The sequence below is a fragment of the Benincasa hispida genome, chromosome 1 (assembly GCF_027475165.1).
Source record: "Benincasa hispida cultivar pf3 chromosome 1, pf3_genome.v1.1, whole genome shotgun sequence".
NCBI classification, from domain to species: domain Eukaryota; kingdom Viridiplantae; phylum Streptophyta; class Magnoliopsida; order Cucurbitales; family Cucurbitaceae; genus Benincasa; species Benincasa hispida.
In genome coordinates, this window is record NC_143478.1 from 41,414,944 (window position 1) to 41,435,464 (window position 20,521).

The window sequence follows — 20,521 nt, forward strand, 5'->3', positions numbered from 1 at the left end:
CTCTCTCCCATCATCTTGCCTCTCTCTCCTCCCCTCCTTCCACCCTCATCTCCAAAACAGAGTATAGAGATTTTTCTTTGGGACCCCTTTCCTCAATCAGGAATCACTGTATTGAGCATAATTGCTTAAGAAACTACATAAAATGGATCATTGGTAGTAAAAAATTTAGGGATTTCACCTTCAAAATCTATATTTGCATCACAAGCAATGACAGTAGGAGCTTCACTTTCAGATACTGTCATTTTTAAATTCTATCTTGGTTGGAATTAAATGTTGAGTTGAATTTCCATCTTTGAACATTCCAACTACATCTCATTCAAAAGAAAGTAGAAAAAGAAAATCCACAATGACCAATCTCATAAAAAGGAAAAAAATCACAACCTAATGGATAGTATCAACAAACTCTTCCAAATCCACTTCAAATAAGCCAGTATATAAAAATTCAGATTATCATTTCCACCAAATTTAAGCCCTCCATTTGATCAATTTCAAATTCTCAAAGAAAAATCTTTGTGCTTTGTTTCTTAGTTTGCTAAATGGATGTTTGGTATTTTTTAGAGATTGAGGCAATGACATGTAAGAGCTAAAATGTTGGACGTCGTTGCCATGCTGTGGTAAACCTATTATCTTGAAAGCAAATTTTGGTGCTAAATTGCATATGTCGGTTGCTCCCCAAAATTAACACAACTCCCCAATTCAAGCATGCACTCGCCGGAAGGAATGAAATCGCAAGGAAAACAATGCTTAGAATAGTATTAAGGGAGAAAATAGTAGAGAAGAGAAGTAGATAATTTTCTGTATCTCTAACCGAAAAAAATTCTTCTATATATATATAGGTGAAGAACACAACAATAGCCAGAAATTAAATAGTCAATGGATCTACAATGGAAAACAACTAGAATAAATAAATTTAATTCAGTTCCAATATGGTAACATTTTAAAAAGAAAAGATAGTAAAACTCAAATCTTTTTTTGTACAAGCACGATTACTAGAGCCTATCCATCTGATCAGATGACAATGGTGCATGTGTATGGGGGAAAAACTCTATCTTCCACCATGTCCACAATTTGGAAACTGTTTTACACTTTTTTTTAATACCCATTCCTTGTTGTAAAAATTTGCAATGTGGGACAAGTTACTTCAAATCCCTTTTACTTTTAGTCATTTCCAACATGACAATCGAATAAAAGAATGCGAGTGAATGAAAGTATATTTGCTATAAATATGATGAAATAATATATTAAACCAAATAATATATTTGATAATTTTGTGTTTTTTCAAAGAAATAATAAAATAAAATTTAAAAGTGAATAAAGTGTATGTGCTATAAATGCAATGAAACTTGCTTTTTTTTTTTTTTTTTTTGTCATTCTTCCAAATAAAATTTCAAAACTCGTTATATAGTACAATTTTTTTCAAACTTTTTATATATAATATATCGTAAGAATTTCGATTTTTGTGTCGAATAAATTATTGATTCATTAGATAATCTTAAAAATTCATATTCGTAATAACCCAATCCGAAAATTAAATTTTAAACGGAAGTATACTAACATTAAAATCAAACGGCAATTTCAGGGGAAAGTATTTAGATAAGATGCTTAATTACCATCTTCGAAATTATTGAATTAAAAAAAACATTTAAACTGAAAAAAAAATACAATTAAAAACATTATAATCAAACGGTTAAAAAAGGAAAAAAAAAAAGGGTCCAATTACAGAAATGGGAAAATATCAGAGCAAATATTTTGTGGACCGTTGGATGCAACATTTCCTTGATCGAATGGATAGGAAGGATCCGATTGGGTTTTAAAGGCGGGAACGGATGGAATAGAAGGTCAAATTAAAGAAGTGCGAAAATATCGGAGCAAATATTTTGTGAACCGTTGGATGGTCAAATTGGAAGGATCGATTGGGTTAAAAGGCGGGAATCGATGTATCACTGTTCAGTCTGTTCTTACTCCTTAGGTGCCAAGTAAATTCCTCATATTCATTCGTTCATCTCTCTCACTGTTCTATTTTTTCTGTTGGAAATTTTTGTTCCGATTCCAGAAATCTGTACAATGGGAAGAGGAAAATTGAGCTTGAATCTGATTCCGAATCGGAAATCTCGAATCTCGACGTTCAAGAAGAGGAAGAACAGTTTGATGAAGAAGGCTTACGAGCTCTCCACCCTTTGCGACGTTCAAACATGCGTTCTCGTCCATGGCCCTGCTTCTTTGCCCACTGAAGATCCTTCCCAATCTGACCCTGAATTTCACACTTGGCCTTCCGATCGCACTCACCTTGAAGCTATGATTCGAGCCTACAAAACCACCCGCTCCTGTAATTTCCAGAAATGCAAGTGTTTCGGTTTGACTGACTATTTCTCGGATCGGAAGAGGAAAATCGAATCAGAGACGTGTAAGCTCCGTGAGAAATTCATGTGCCCTAAGTGGGATGAGTGGCTTGATCGTTTGTCGGAACACGAATTGAGAGAATTCATGGAAGGACTGGATGCGAAAATTGAAGCCGCCAATGGAATGATCGATTTCATGGAATTAGCCGATCACGAAAATCTGTTTGGGGAGTTGTGTTCGGAAAATTCAGTTCAAATGGGAGAGGATTCCATTCCTCAAGTATTGATTCCGTCTGTTGATGACTTGTTTGCGACTGGGGCTAACCATACTGAAGAAGATGTGATGGCCTTGGATGAGATCGATAATATTAGGTATCTTCAAATGCTGTTGGGGGAAGAGGAAGAAGACAACTACATGGCTCATTATGCAAATCCGATGAACGATGACTTTGATCATTGCAATAATATTGAGCATTTGATGACGCCGACCGGTAACTTCTAATTTTTTCACAATAATGTTGGTAATACCTTACTTAACTAATCATTCTTTTGTACTGAAAAGTAATTAGAAAAAGGATATGACTAGAGTTTTCTCACTCTCTCTGTTTTAGTTTATTCAAATGTACTAATTACCACTCTCTGAATTGAACAAAAACTTGTGTCTTCTTTCTTTCCTTTAAATTAACTCTTCTTCTTTTCCGTTATTATTTTAACCAGCACTTCATAAATCTTCATTGCATATTACTAAAATTTGGAAGTTGTCGCTCTTGTTTGCTACTTAAATAAATAAGCACTTAAATAGATATTACAAATCTTGTTTGCTATTTAATTGACTTTTTTAATAGGACATAGGAACTTCAATTATTGACTTAATGAAGAAATGTTCGATATGATTTTTAAACTATGAATGATGAGTTCAAACCTCTAAATCAGTTCAGAGGTCTTAGAAACTACTTTCTTTGGGGCAAATTCCTTGTATTATGCTCGTAGCCCATAGGGGTATTCCTACTAATTTTATTGAAGACTTTGCCTATTCGAAGATCAATCGCTAGGGATGATATGTATTTTAAACTATGAAGGGCCATTAAGTTTTTTGTTTTTGAAATTTATGCTTGTTTCTTCCCAATTATCTTACTCGGCTTTCTTAAAAAAAAAAAAAAAAGTTGAGTTCTTTATCAAATTCCAAAGACTAAAGCTATTTTTTTTTTATTTCAAAACTTGACTTGATTTTTATAATATTAATAGAAAGTTGATAACAAACCAAAGAAACTTATTTGTGGAAGTTGTGTTTATAAACTTAAATTAAAAAACAATGATTATCAAACAAGACCTAAGTTTTGATAAGTTCGTCTTCCTTCCCCCCAAAAAAAAAAGTAAACTGAAAAGGATAACTGTATGGAGCATTTGGTTTTTCATTTGTCCGAAGGTGTTATATTACATGATCTTGCTTGTGCGTCAAACTAGGATCCATTTCATTGGTTAAATGGAATTCTTTCTCATTGGAATTAGTTTTCTAATTGCTCTTCCATCTTAACTTGGGGAGAAAAATAGGGAGGGAAATAAACATCTATATTTCATTATGCTCAAAATAAACTATTCAAAAGAAATGAGCAGTTTCAACTGGTCTACGACAGTTGAACTTTCTAACAGTTGATGCCCAAAAAAGTGAAAAGTTCAAACTGCTCAAACCTTTAGTTTCTTTACTTCCTTAACAAGTTGATGGAGAATCTGATTGTACATTTGCTCAATATCTTGGATGATATCTCCAAACATCCCAATTCCACAGCCCTTACCAGTTACACCATTGCTCAATGTTTTAAAGTTTATTTTCTTTCTCAATTTTCTGCTCTTTATCTATGAATATATTATGCTGAGAAACAATCTGAATTCCAATGGATGTTGGTTACTGAGACAAACAAAACTGATCTACATAGTTGTCAATGTTATTTGGCTTATTTTGATTTGTCGTTCCTCGAACAGATCAGATCCGGGGTTCAAATTCATCATCTTATTGATGAAATATTGTCATATTTTTTCTCTGATTTCTGCCTTCAACTAAGAGAGCCGGCATAATGTTGGAGGGTTGATTCCATTTCAGAGAAATGGTTGCCCATCTACAAATTGGAGCTAGCTCTTAAATTGGTCTTTGAGTGAAAGGCACTACCAGTTTATTTGCCTCTGACTTATAACTAATGATTCTTTGAATTTTACCTGCAGGCTGCAATTTTATAATTATTGGTGTTGCTGCTTAACTGAGATTTACCAGTTAATCATGTCTGAGTATATCAAAGAGACGGAACGAGTGGATGGAGATGGCCATGTTGGATCTGAAGAATCTATGTCGTCATCTCGGAAGGAGGTTCGCAACTCCATACGTAAGCATTTAAATTTTCTATAATAACATCTGAAGTTATAAAGAAAAAATATGGAGGAAGTGTTCCCAAGAAGCACTCATTTCGAAGGTACTTTTCTCTTGTAAAAAATTCGATATTCTGGAGATCCGTTCATCCTTCAACATGCATGTCTAAAGCTTTTGAATCCCAACTTCAGGATCATGAACGTGCTTATTTTGATTCTGCTGATTGGGTACTGGGAAAGGTACTTGTATTATAAACTTATATTGCCATTTTCACTTGATTTTGAAATCAGTTCGCATAACTTCATCATGAAATCTTTCATTAATTTTTTTTCTTCTGACTGCTAAACTTTAGTTCTAATTTGAAGTTGTTGGCTTGGACGTATGCTTTCATTTAATCTTTATGGCTCAAACCTGCTTCCCACAGTATTCATTCTCTTCATCATTCTTTTAGGATGGTTTTAGTTTTGGCCTCAAGCGAGCTTCTTCCTTCTCCAAGATGACGACATAGGGGGTTGTTTTCAACTTATTTAGGGGAAATGGTGGTTTTTTTTTTTTTTTTGTCCTTAATCGAATGCGTCTTTTCATAAATAATAATAAAAAAAAAAGAAAAACATTTTTGTTTTTATTTTGTCATTCTTTTAACAATCCGAAACCCAACTCTTTCATTACTTATGTTTTTTTACAATTAATAATATTCCATTTGTTTAATTCTAAATCATTGTTATCTAAAATCAGCTATCTCACTAATCTTGTTTCTTTATTTTGATAGTAATATTACTAGTTTTTTAACCGTATAAACAAGAATGTTACTTTGAGATTAAAAAAAATTCTATGATTGATTTGATATACTCAATATTAATTTTTAATTTCAAATTATTGTTTTTGTTTAAAGTTGTTAGAAACTTATGCAAAAATATAGATATTAACTTTCGACTATTGTAAATAATATAGATATTTGGAAGCTCGGCCTGAAAAAGAATTGAATAACAAGTTAATGACTTTAAAATTTATTTTGGTGTGCAATGATGAAATAAAATCAAACAATCCTATTAAACAATAAACTCATACCAACAAGTGATAGGATGCTTCAGCTTTAGCTATGTATCGCCTGCTCATAGTGGAATACCATTCAATATATCCAGGCTCAACCAACACTGTTGTTAATAGGAGGTCCATTAACAACCAAACTTTGACGATTTTCTCAGATTGAAATTTGAGGAGTCAAATATGCAACCCAGTCTCGCTCATGTCTGCCCCTTAGATCGTGTGAATGGAGTTGAGCGTCTGTGTTGCAAGGTTGAGGAATTTGTTGCAACATCCCAAATTGATGCATCACACGATCTGGGTGATGCCACTCGACAACAAAAAAACATACGAGTGGACATCTGAATGTCCATATCTCATTACCATCAAGACAATATGGCGGCAATAGTTGGATGAGATGATTGTATGGTTCCCACATAATTTGCATGCATATATGTCAAAATATGAATGAACCAGAAGATTGAAACATTATGAATATATGATATATGAATGATTAAATATTATCTCGTTAGGCATATGCGTATCTAGTATGTGCCTATACTATACTAGAACATGCATCAGTGCTCTAATTACAGAATAGTTGTCATTCAATCTACAACAATCACAAGTTGAATTTTAGCTATTAGTATTTCATAATGAACACAACAATAATGAGGTAAATATGCTTACCTTATTGCAAGTAATCTATCACCTAAGTTGTTCTCATATCGATGGAATCGTCGAGGCGCTAAAAGAGGAAATCAATCCCAGCAATGGAAGTGGGTCTGCAATGTCTTTTCCATCTATAACTGCACCCTTGCATAGTTGTCTATATAACCATGTAAGACATCCAGCCCCCCAACTATAAGTCCTGGCAACATCAAAATCTACCAAGAGAGGAAGATACATCAGGCGCACTTTGGTGTTGGATTTGTCGAGAAATACCAATCCTCCAATCAACGTGAGCATATATGTTCGAGCATATCGTTGCAAGTCCTCTGGTAGATGGGCGAAGTTGTTAAATTGATCAGCTAACCATGGCAAGCTTAGACGACCTCCCTTAAGAACGACATCATTCGTGGTTACGCCTAAAAGGGCACAAGGTTGTTCTCAGTCATAATTTAGTGACTCGATCAATGGTTTTCTATTAGTCGGGAGTCCAAATTGGATAGCTACATCTTGAAGTATAATTATACTCTCCATGCAACATGTGGAAAGTGTGTGTCTTCTGCCGCCATCGTCCTACTAATGTCGTTATTAGATGCCAGTTTAGTTGTATAAATTTGATACAAGAGACTCCATAGAATCCTGTAGTTTGTAGATAGTTCAATATATGAGGGTTTGAGTTCTCTTGCCTTCGAATAACAACCTCTCTTCGTCGACAATGCATAGCATTGATATGCTCGTCTTCCCAAACAACCTTGGATCTATGGCTACGCTGTAAGTACAAAACCGAGTTGTTGTATGGCCCTGTGGTTACATCCTCGTCCATCTGATCCCATAAAAACAATATTAAATTTAACTTAAATATTTACTAAAAATCAATGTGATTACAATCAATAAATACAATGACAATTAATAAATAATAATTAAGTAAAAGAAGTTAGAATCAATAAGGACAATTAAAAATAAATAACTAAGTTGCATCACGAGCTCGATTGGGACAATTCCGTTTATTATGCCCCTTCTTGTCTGCAAATTGTGCACCGTGTTTTGTAACGTTCTCTCCAATCCATCTCGTTTTGCATGCGAGAAGTACACGGTCTGCCAACTTTCCTAACTCGTGATTCGTCCGAATAAATAGTGGGGAAGTTAGGATCAAGCCAACATTTTTTATTGGGATGGGCTCGAATTGGGGTGAATAAGTGGGAATTTTGTAAGTCTTCAATATAGTAAAAGTAGTCTACCCCAATGGTCTTACACGCAACCATAGCGTAAGAAAGGGGATTTCAAAACTTTGTCACTTATTGCATGTACATGTTTTTTCACTTAATTTTATTCGGTGTGTGGTTCCAGCCTTTAGTGTTATTGGGTTGACTGAGGTGGTGACGTCACACAACCCTGTTTGGTGGTCAAATATGTTGACGAAATGTTTAGTTGCACGTTGTTTCCAATGAATTATTTTCTTTACCGCATACCTATGATAAATACGACAATTACTTTGAATACCTCTATAATTAGTATAAAAACGTGGGTAACTAAGATGTGAATAATTTACCTTGTGAAACACTTTCCCGATTCAAGAGCAGTCTCTATTTCTACACGACGAGCAGCAAAATAAGCAATAGTTCGATAGAATGTTGCTTGGACTAGTGTAGTGATGAGTAGCTTTCTGGCTCATTTCAGAACAACATTTGTACTTTCGGCCACATTCGTGGTTAGCCATCCATAACGATGACCACCATCAAGTGACTGTGTCCACTGCTTAGGATCTATGGTAGCAAAATATCGTAAGTAATTAGAGTTTGCTGTTTGAAGTTCGGCCATACAGTAACTTCCGAACTTGAAATTTTGATCCTGCACTATACACCAAACTCTTCAATAGATTATTTTTATACTTGTCGTTAAAATTACTCGCCACATGTTGCCAGCAGAATCTGTGATGTACTTCAACCCAACTATTGTTAGGGTTTCTGACGATAAATATAATGTCTTTGTGTCTATCTAAAATTAGACATATTTTCTCCCTTCCATGCACCATATGATCCCATAAATTTCTTAAAAACCAGCCCCATGAGTCAGCACTTTTCTCAGATACAATAGCGTATGCAACTGGATAGATGTGACCATTTGCATCGACTAAGGTAGCTATTAACAATGTTCCTTCATGCTTCCCATACAAATGAGTTTTGTCAATTTGAAATAGCGGCTTGCAATGCTTAAATGTTGAGTTGAATTTCCATCTTTGAACATTCCAACTACATCTCATTCAAAAGAAAGTAGAAAAAGAAAATCCACAATTACCAATCTCATAAAAAGGAAAAAAAATCACAACCTAATGAATAGTATCAACAAACTCTTCCAAATCCACTTCAAACAAGCCAGTATATAAACATTCAGATTATCATTTCCACCAAATTTAAGCCCTCCATAAGAAAAATCTTTGTGCTTTGTTTCTTAGTTTGCTTAATGGATGTTTGGTGTTTTTTTTAGATTGAGGGAATGACATGTAAGAGCCAAAATGTCAGACGTGGTTGTTGTGCTGTGGTAAATCTAGTGCCTTGAAAGTAAATTTCGATGCGACTTTGGTACTAAATTGCATATGCCGATTGTTTCCCAAGGTTAACACAACTCCCCAATTCAAACATGCACTCGCCAGAATTAGGAATGGAATCACAAGGAAAACAAGGATCAAAATAGTGTCAATAAGGGAGGAATGAAATCATAAGGAAAACAATGCTCAGAATAGTGTTAAAAGGGAGAAAATAGTAGAGAAGAGAAGTAGATAATTTTCTGTATCTCTAACCGAAAAAAAATTCTTCTATATATATAGGTGAAGAACACAACAATAGCCGGAAATTAAATAGTCAATGGATCTACAATGGAAAACAACTAGGAGAAATAAATTTAATTTAGTTCCAATATGGTAACATTTTAAAAAGAAAAGATAGTAAAACTCGGATCCTTTTTTGTGCAAGCACGATTACTAGAGCCTATCCATCTGATCAAATGACAATGGTGCACATGTGTGGGGAATTACTCTATCTTCCACCACATCCACAATTTGGAAACTATTTTACACTTTTTTTTTTAATACCCACTCGTTGTAAAAATTTGCAATGTGGGACAAGTTACTTCAAATCCCTTTTACTTTTAGTCATTTCCAACATCACAATCGAATAAGAGGATGCGGATGAATGAAATTGTATTTGCTATAAATATGATGAAATAATATATTAAATCAAATAATATATTTGATAATTTTGTGTTTTTTCAAAAAAATATAAAATAAAATTTAAAAGTGAATAAAGTGTATGTGCTATAAATGCAATGAAACTTGTTTTTTTTTTTTTTTTTTTTTTTTTTTTGTGTCATTCTTCCAAATAAATTTTCAAAAGCCGTTATATACAATTTTTTCAAATTTTTTATATATAACACGAATTTTAATTTTGTATTGAATAAATTATCGATTCATTAGATAATCTTAAAAATTCACATTCTTAATAACCCAATCCGAAAATTAAATTTTAAACGGAAGTATACTAACATTAAAATCAAACGGCAATTTGAGGGGAAAGTATTTAGATAAGATGCTTAATACCATCTTCGAAATTATTGAATTAAAAAAAACATTTAAACTGAAAAAAAATACAATTAAAAACATTATACTTAACGAAAAAATTAAAATAATATTGTATTTTTCAAAAAAATTTATAAAAATATTGTAGTTTTGAAACTATTTACAAAAATATTGTTGGTTTTTTTAATATGTCGAGTGTTAAAAATTCGACCAACCTTTACCCCTTTTTTTATTTTTTATTTTTAATTTTCCATTTCATAAATTGGTTGTTTTTTTATTATTTTATTTTTTTTAATATGTTGAGTGTTGAAAATTCGACCTATTTTGATTTTTTTTTAATTTTACATTTAATAAAAACAATTTCTAAAAACAATTTATTATTTTATTTAACTTAACTCTAAACAGAACAAATTAAAAAAAAATAATATCTTATAAAAATAAAAAAGTGTAAATTAAAATATCTCATTTATATAAAAATAATTACAAAAATCAATGTGTCCCACAAGGCGGACGTCGTCGATTTCGAGCTAGTTGTCGTCGTCGACTTGAACTAGAGGTTGCTCTAGTTCTTCTTGTTGTTGCTCTTGTATCTCTGCAGACACTTCATAATATAAATATTCATTATGCTCTCCACGACCTCGACCATGTCCATGCACATATGAAGACGAAGGACCAACCTATGAGTCATAATGTCCTGAACCAAATGCTGACATTATCATCATTAGACTAACATAATCAGTTTGACTCTACGTCTGCATCACATGGGGCAACTCTTCCACATTATGGGCAACCTCATCAAACTCATCCTCTTTCCGAACAGGTCCTCTACGTCTAGGAGCTGGTTGAGGAACAATAGGTATATCGTATATATAGTGTATCTCCTCCATATAGATTTAGTTGTCACTACATATAGCAAGAACCTGGTTCAAATCATTTGCAACATCACAGAGTCTACTGTTGTTCGATTTCTGTGAATTATAAAACAATTAGATAATATTTAAAATAAATTTAAATTAAAAATAATTAGATAATATTCATTCATTTACTAGATGACCCACAACTGCTTCCGGACGAGTGACGTAGCACCTTGTGATATTATTATACCAATGAATGTAATCTTGAGTGACATTCCTGTCAAACTGTTCAATAGAAACCCCCACTGCAATAAACCTTGCACGATAGTGCCATCGCACTACCAAATGTGCAACTTTTTTGGACCAATTTATAGTCCTTAAGTCGATATCATGTAGTAGGGGTTCAGTATTAAAAGGCGATGGGACATCCTGTTGAAAACTGAATTGTCTCATTACCCTGTCAGGAAGATGCCACTCACCAATATGAAAACATATGAAAGGACTCATCGTCCGCCATATGTTTTGACCATTTATACAGAAATTGGGCAAAGTATGCATAATAATTTGTATGGCTCCTAAATAATCTGAAACACAAAATATTATATTGGAGAATATTAAAGACAAATACAATAAAAATGTGTATAAAACAATCAATTTGGTTCAGTGTAATGTACCTGATCAGGTTGAAGCAGATCAAACATGTATATGTACTAGCTGACTACATGTGTGGCTGTCCTAGTCACACAAAATTTGTCTCTCCACCTAAATTTTTAAATTGATAATTTAAATTCTAAATTAACTAGGTCAGTGATATAAAATTTAAATTGAATTAAAATAACATACCGAGAATCGTAGGCTCGTCCAGCTAACTGAGTGTCATTGACATGTTATAGCTGTGGAGCCATTGTTGGAAATCACTCCCAAGCCCATAGTTGCAAAAGTATGAGAGGCCCAACTATCTCGCGAACTTCAGGTCTTGTTGTTTTGCATAGTTGTCTATACAACCATGCCAACGTTGACAATTTATAGTAGTCCTCAAGAAAGTCTTCGTAGTTTATGTTAAAATGTGAGCAAACGACCATAAAATGCGAGCATGGAATGCCGAACGCTTGTCACTTGTTACATGAATAGTACCGCTCGGACCTGTTTAGCCTCAATATTTGAAAATTTCCTCCTTTGGCATTGAGACTATGACGTCCGGTCTTCACATGAAACACACCTTCATACCGATCGTATGATTGTACTTCATGTTTACTTGATCTTGCAGCCCATTTATTTATTTTCTCGTGTGCGTACCTGAATTTTTACTCCACTTAGTATTATAAAAAATGCTTGAAATAAATTGTTAATTATATTATATATATATATATATATATATATATATATATATATATATATATATATAAATAAATAATATTACCGGGTGTATTTATCTTGACGCTCCAATGCATCTTTTATTTCTTCTTTTCTCGAAATAATTCACGCACTTGAAGAATGTTATTTGAGCAAGAGTATTTATAGGCAACATTCGAGCTCCTTTGAGGATGCCATTTATGCACTCTTATAGATTTGTCATCATCCACCCTATCTGAACCCTCCATCATGTGCTTAAGTCAATTGCTCTAAACTAATGTTGTTAAAAAAACTCAGACAACTCTGATTTATTCCTTTGATATCTTCAATTGATTTATTGAACTTCCGAATTTGAAACTGACACCCGACACGATAAACATAATTTTTTCAATATATTAAATTTGTACTTTTTATTAAAGTTGCTGACGATATGTTGTAAGTAAAAACGATGGTGACATTTTGGTCCCGTCCAACCATTTGCTAGATTGTTCACTGTTGCGATTATGCCAGCATGTCGATATGAAATTAAACACACTGTTACAATTTCTCTCAAGTATTTCAGGAACCATCCCCATGAGTCTGCGGACTCTTCATGACAAATGCAAGTGGAAGAAGATGCCCGTTCGAGTCAACTGATGTAGCAATCAGAAATTTTTCTCGATATTTGCCATACAAGTGTGTACCATCTATCTGAATTATCAACCGACATTTATTAAAAGCTTCTATTCAAGGACCAAATGCCCAAACTACAGAAGTTAGGATAACATGACCTACAGTAAGCATTTCTTTCACTCTCCACTCTACACGTGTTCCTAGATTGGTCTACTTAACCATATACAATCACCTGGGTAATAATTTGTAAGACTCATCCCAATCATCGAACACTTTAGCCAACGCTTTTCTTTTGCCCTCCCATACCCTATGGTAAGGAACATGATATCTAAACTTTGATTTGATGTCGGACTGCAGTTGTGCCACGCTGATAGATGGTTTTTCTCTTATGGCATCACAGAACTCTAGCGCAATCATTGATGAATCCAATTGCACATGACTTTGACTCAGTTCTGAATAAAAACATGCATGCTGCTCATCGTACTTAGAGATCTCGAACAAGTCATGCGATTTTTTCTTTATTGCACGAAGTCTCCACTTACAACCTTCCTCCCACTTCTTACACCGAATTGTCCAAATCGTTAGTGTCGATTCCACAATCTCATATGGTGCGCGACATTTAATAGAAAAACATTTGACCGCGTGTTGTAACATTTCTTTGTCTTGACAAATCATCCCTTTATACAACTGAGTATTGTCAACGTCCACAGGGGCTACAATTGGGTCATGTTCTCGAATGCTATCCAGTACATTCATATCCAAATTGTTGAATGTATCTGAAAGTAATTCATATTCACGACCATCGAAATCCAACTCTTTAAATTCATCGTCCGTTTCAGTTCTGAAATCTATATACTGGTTGTTAGCCGCCATATCTTCATTATCACATGGCGATACAATTGACTTCGGATCAGGATCAATATATTTAGTTGGATCTTTAAACTAACTAAATGGTGTATTTAAGTTTATATCTACCCTATCCTATTTACATTTACATACAAATGCACTAAATTTGGCAGTGGCATTGCGATTGAGAACATCAAGTTCATAGCTTGTGCATTCGAAATAGGGAATGACATAAACCTTATTGATCCTGATAGTTCTAGGTTAGGATGTCTATATATTATTTCTAATTGATTTGTTCCCATATCTACCCTAAGTGACATCCCAACCATTTCAATGAATTGTTCAAATACAATTCCACGCTCACATTTATGCTAAAACTCCCACTTGGTGGTTGGTCATAGTCAACTCCATCCATACCATCAATCACATTACCATTTGTAAACAACAAAAATCCCAAGCATTTGTCCGCCATTTTCTAAAAAAAAAAAAAAACAAACAATACATTACTAATTGTTCTAGTAATTATCAAACTTAAACAAAAACAAACCACAATAAAAATCATAATAAGAAATATATTTAAAAAATCACAATCAGGTAAACTTTTTAAAACTATTTTTAAACATAACAATAAATTAAACTTTTTAAAACTATTTTTAAACATAACAATAAATTAAACTTTTTATTATTATTTTTAAACATAACAACAAATTAAACTTTTCAAATATCATAAGAAATTTATAAAAAAAAATCACAATATTTTGTATTAAACTAAAAATATTAAAGTTTTTAAACTATAAAACATCAACTTTTTAAACATTACAATGAGGTAAACTTTTTAAAACTATTTTTTAAAATTTAATACAAATAAAATAAAATAAAATATTATAAGAAGTATATTAAAAAAAATCACAATAATTTTGTATTAAACTAAAAATATTCAACTTTTTAATTGAAGGAGCATCAATTGATTCTCTATCCGAGCATAAATTGAAGGAGCTGTTGGCCACTTGGACTCCAAAATTGGAGTTGCAGACGACATGATTCAGTTCATGGATGCTGATTATGACCACTTGATTGAGCAAGCCTTTGGCATGGACACACCTCCTTCTGAAACAGAGGAACCCACGACTGAATTTTACATATCCAAGTTTTTGATTGAGCCAGACGAGTTCGAGTACAATGTGGAAGGTTTTCAATCTCCATTGGAGGACGAGTTTGAGTACAATGTGGAGGGTTTTCAATCTCTATTGGAGGACGAGTTTCTCGGAACGCTAGTTTTAAATAAAGTTTGATTCTTAATTCATTACATAGTTTCTTCATGAGAGTACTCTCGCTCTCTGTTCTTCTCTTTGTAAATGTATTGATTTTAGCATAATGAAAACTCTCTTATCAACTCTATTTTTTTTTGTAACGAGATTCGGTGATAAGATACAACTTTATACCAAAATAAATTTCATTCAGTAATGAGATCATTTAAATTGTGGCAAGAGGAGAACATCTAACACCAAACAAAATTTTGAAGGCATCGATAACATAGTGTAAACCCAGTACTCCATTTTTCCTAAACAAAATTTTGAAGGCATCGATAACATAGTGTAAACCTTGTACTCCATTTTTCCTACATAAGTGAGTAACAAGCATGCTAAGTAAAGTTGTGAAAGGAGGTAAAGAAAGTAGGATGATGGAGGAAGAAAATTCTAAGTGTTAGAACTTAGTCATGGGTGAGTTTTAGATAGTATAACAAGTGAAAATTGGCTAAGTATGGAAGCCAAGTGTAGGCATGCATTGATGGAGAAGTATGGACGCATGAGGTTGCGTGTGTAGCAACCAAGGCTTGTAGAGGCTGTAGGATTGTATCAACAGCAGCGGAAGCACAAGGATCATCTAAGCATTCAAATTCACTAATTTTGGCATAATATAAAGCATGCTTTTGCAGAAAAATGGATTTCAAGACATACCTCTTCTAGAACTTCTTCAAAGTTCTTTCTCCAGCTGCAATCTGCTCCATATCTTGTTGTAGACCACCTCAAGATCTTCACCACTATTCTCTTGATGCTCTAGATTGAGTTGTGGGACTCAAAACAAGCTTGAATCAAGGGATGAAGGAGAAAAGCTCACTGTTGCAACCTTATTGAAGAATCTTTCTTCAAACCAGTTTTTCTCTCAAAACTCTTTTGATTGCATGCCTGATTTTCACTCCAATCTCTTCATTATATTGCAGATCAACATGCAAAGAGAAGAGCTGCATGAGTTGCAGCTCATGCTTGGAGAAGACAAAGGTAAGATATTGCAATATGTGTGAGCTAGTTCAAAGATGGATAATGGAAAAATCCATTTTTCCATTTTGTGTTTTTATTTTCCAATTTTTTCAAATTTATCTAAAAATCAAATTTTGATTTTAAAAATAAAAAATTAATTAATTTCATAAATTAATGATTAAATAAAACTTAATTGATTTAATATCAAATATTAAATTAATTTTAACACATATCCATCTTTATATATTTAAATCATATTTAAATATATAAATTCTCCTATTCCTTCTAATTCTAAAATTAAACATAATTATATCTCATATAATTACTAATTCCCTTAATTCTAATTTGAACGTCTCAAATTAACTTATCACGCTATTCTAGAGCTAGTCCCTTACGAGCTAATAGGGGGACCTCGTGGACCTACAGATCATGGGCTCTAACGATCCGAGATTAATTGGCTAAACTCATTAGACCAAATTAATCTCCATTCGTTAACTAATGGGTTATTCCACTAAAGCCCATAGTTGCACTCCCCTCACTGTAGATATATTATGTCCACATGATTTAACCATAATCAGCAAGTCGACCCTTCACATGTTGTTTGTAATAACGGCTGGGTCAAATATTTGTTTTACCCCCGAGATTACGTCTTATTCCTCAAGTCCCTACTGATCCTTTAATGAACAACTGGTTTGTGATCCAATCACCAAACCAAACTTTCTCAGATCAAGATCTCACACGGAGAAGAACAAAAAGTGAAGAATTTGCAGAAGGGACAGATTGTCGGATTAATCAGAGCCCGGAGGGAAGTTGGAAGTTCCAAGCCAAATTATAAGGAATTTGGGGCTGATATTTAAGGTAAGAAAGACAACTCAACTCTAAACAAGTTTGTAGAAGGAAGTTTCTTAAAAAGAGTTTTGGATTTTGAGTTATGAATTTTTGAAGTTGAAACAGGAAATCGGTGCGTAAGCAGCTGCTTGGGAAGATTAAGAAAGCAGCTCACCATAGTGAGCGAGATAAGAAAACGAGCGAGAGCAAGAGCGAGATAATAAAATGAGTGAGAGCGAGAGCGAGATAAGGAAGAGGCGGATCTCGCTAAGGATGAAAATCTCGCTGGAAAGTGGCAAATCTCGCTAGAAATGGTAAATCTCGCTCATGATGTTCATCTCGCTAGTAATGCTGATTTTTGTGATGAAGTTTCATTAGTACGTAAACTATCTTAAGCATTTTGACGAGAATTATAAGGAATCTAACCGGAAATTATGTCCTTTCAGACCAAGAGGAGCTAGAAGAGGCATATAAACTGTTAAAAGCCCCGACGAGCTGTGAGTGACTCTAAATGCTTTAAATGTTTCAAGTAAATTGTTAATGCTTATGAATGTCTAGCAATTCATGTTTACTGAAAGCTATTTATGACAACTATTCTCAAATAGTTACCAGACAATGCATCTCACATTAATGTTATGTTTATGCTATGCTTCTCAATGAACAAGAGGATGCGTTAGTATAGAATGCTTTTGGGCAACTAAGTCATTAAGAGATAAGAATAAGCAAGTTCAGTATGAGTAGCTCAGTACTGAAGGACTAGATGAGAAGGTATTGAAGCTTAGTCCTAGATTTGAATAGCTCAGTACTGAAGGACTAGATGAGAAGGTATTGAAGCTTAGTCCTAGATTTGAATAGCTCAGTACTGAAGGACTAGATAAGAAGGTACTGAAGATTGATCTTATATTTGAATAGCTTGATACTAAAGGACACAGAGAAGATATCCGAGCAACTCGATACTGAAGGACACAGAGAAGGTATATGAGCAATAGTATCTAAGGTATGACGGTACTTAAACTAGAACCACATGAATGTAAGAAAAATGGTTATTGGTAGTGTAGAGATCACTCCACACTAACTATGGATTGACGTTGAGGAATTGAGTAAAGGTTCTCTCTCAACTAAAGTTGCAAATTATGTTTTTAGGAAGAGAGCAAAAGGGTTCCTTCCTAGTTAAGTAGTAATGCAATAAAGAATGATAAAGAGTAAGCAAGAGGGTCACTCTAGATTAATAGACTAAGGCATAGTCCAACAAAGCATAAAATAGTGCTATATGATGTTATGATGACATGAATAATAGTTGCCAAGTTTATGTTTTCAGTTAAAGCTTTTAATTTTAATATTAAATTTATGTATGTACGTTATGCTTTAAATGTTAGTCATTCACTGGGCTTCTAGATCATGTTTTCAATTGTTTTCCTTTCAGGTAGCGGTCAGTTCCCAAAAGACTTCTCTGCTGCTATTTTGCCACTCAAAGAGTCAGGTTGAAGGAAGCTTAATTGAAGACCTGTATTAGTTAGTACACACGTGTCAATCGGATAGGGACTAGTATCTAGATGGGGCTCACTAAGTTGTAATATTCATGTACGAACAATGCTATGAAACCCTGTAATGTAAATGAGTTAAGTTCTGAGTTAATTTGTTTAGTATATTGATGAAATGTACGTATTCAGGGTTTGAGCAAATTTAACAGGTTAGATAAGCAGTAAGTGCCAGTAAGAGGGTTGGTAACTGCTGCAGTCACCACTCCATACAGGTTAAAAGGGTAATCTGGAGCGGGGTGTGACAAGTTTGTTGGGTTGTCCTAAAACTCGCAGTTTGTAAAATGATAAACATTTTCTATTATCAATATACTTGTTATTGATCTCATAAATTGTATGAAAGTCTAAATCTAATAAACTAAGACCCATGACTATTGTATGAGTACTTGAACTTTATGTGGAGACATAAGAGTGGATCAGGTTCGAGTAAATAGTCAAAATGATCTATGGTACATGAACGGGGTTGGGTACCTTATTCTGGTAACACCACTGGATGTGGCCTACTTTGTAGTTGTTACAAAGAGTTGTAAAGTGCTACATTCGATGTGATCCTAATTCGTACATGTTATGACATGAGGAGTGAGGGTGTCCTATGCAATGATTTTGCATAAGATCAGGACTAAGAAATAAGTAATTCTTACTTTATAACGTTGTTTACTATTTAAGACTAACTATTTCACCTAGATGACCTAGGTAACTCGATCTTAATCCTGAGCTAACAATGAACTCCTGTTTATTCGGGATTGCCCTTAGATTTGCATAGTTGAGGGTTTGCTTAACAGCGCCAACTCAATAAGACTCCTATTTCATTGGTAAGACCGAATAAATAACTGGGGACATAGGGTGCAAGACGAAGTTCACACCTACCCGATTTAGGGATAAGAGAAAGGTTGTTCTCTCAAGTACTGAATCTAGGTCTTGAACAAGGGGCCCCACCCTCTCACTGGGCTGAGAGATTTTGGTTTGGTGATTGGATCACAAATCAGTTGTTCATTAGAGGATCAGTAGGGACTTGAGGAATAAGACGTAATCTCGGGGGTAAAACAGATATTTGACCCAGCCGTTATTACGAACAACCTGTGAAGGGTCGACTTGCTGATTATGGTTAAATCATGTGGACATAATATCTCTACAGTGAGGGGAGTGCAACTATGGGCTTTAGTGGAATAACCCATTAGTTAACGAATGGAGATTAATTTGGTCTAATAAGTTCAGCCAATTAATCTCGGATCATTGGAGCCCATGATCTATAGGTCCGAGAGGTCCCCCTATTAGCTCGTAACGGACTAGCTCTAGAATAGCGTGATAAGTTAATTTGAAACGTTCAAATTAGAATTAAGGGAATTAGTAATTATATGAGATACAATTATGTTTAATTTTAGAATTAAACGGAATAGGAGAATTTATATATTTAAATATGATTTAAATATATAAAGATGAATATGTGTTAAAATTAATTTAATATTTGATATTAAATCAATTAAGTTTTATTTAATCATTAATTTATGAAATAATTAATTTTTTATTTTTAAAATCAAATAGATTTTTTAAATCAAAATTTGATTTTTAGATAAATTTGAAAAAATTGGAAAACAAAAACACAAAATGGAGAAATGGATTTTTCCATTATTAATCTTTGAACTAGCTCACACATATTGCAATATCTTGCCTTTGTCTTCTCCAAGCATGAGCTGCAACTCATGTAGCTCTTCTCTTTTCATGTTGATCTGCAATATAATGAAGAGATTGGAGTAAAAATCGGGCATGCAATCAAAAGAGTTTTGAGAGAAAAACTGGTTTGAAGAAAGATTCTTCAATAAGGTTGCAACAGTGAGCTTTTCTCCTTCATCCCTTGATTCAAGCTTGTTTTGAGTCCCATAACTCAAACTAGAGCACCAAGAGAATAGTGGTGAAGATCTTAAGGTGGTCTACAACAAGATATGGAGAAGATTGCAGCTAGAGAAAGAACTTTGAAGAAGTTCTAGAAGAGGTATGTCTTGAAACCCATTTTTCTATAGAAGCATGCTTTATATTATGTCAAAATGAGTGAATTTGAATGCTTAGATGATCCTTGTGCTTCCGTTGTTGTTGATACAATCCTACAATTGGTATCAAAGCATCAAATAAACATTCAATTCGGTTTAACTTTGGTTTAGTGGGTGTTTTATGTGAGAAATATGAAACTGATGCACTGATATGATTTTCTGAGTTTTTACTGTTTAATTCTCTTTAATTTCTCATTTAAATTTGTAATTGGCTCTTGCTTTACGA

The 20,521-nt window shown here is 33.7% G+C and overlaps 1 protein-coding gene across 4 annotated transcripts; it reads left to right on the plus strand.

Moving 5' to 3' along the window:
• Positions 1-1,846: 1,846 nt before the first annotated feature.
• On the plus strand, positions 1,847-6,245 carry LOC120077223 (agamous-like MADS-box protein AGL82). 4 transcript variants are annotated; one of them, XR_016528008.1, is made up of 4 exons: positions 1,861-2,830; positions 4,557-4,801; positions 4,890-4,937; positions 5,841-6,245. XR_016528008.1 is itself a non-coding variant. In XM_090311393.1 (2 exons), exons 1-2 carry the CDS (start codon positions 2,065-2,067, stop codon positions 4,589-4,591), a joined length of 801 nt encoding a protein of 266 aa, XP_090167519.1. In that variant the 5' UTR covers positions 1,847-2,064; the 3' UTR covers positions 4,592-5,010. The 4 variants fall into 4 exon arrangements, 1 of the variants encoding a protein (XP_090167519.1); XR_016528004.1 differs by having other exon boundaries at positions 4,557-4,937; XR_016528007.1 differs by lacking the exon at positions 5,841-6,245 and having other exon boundaries at positions 4,890-5,010.
• Positions 6,246-20,521: the final 14,276 nt, after the last annotated feature.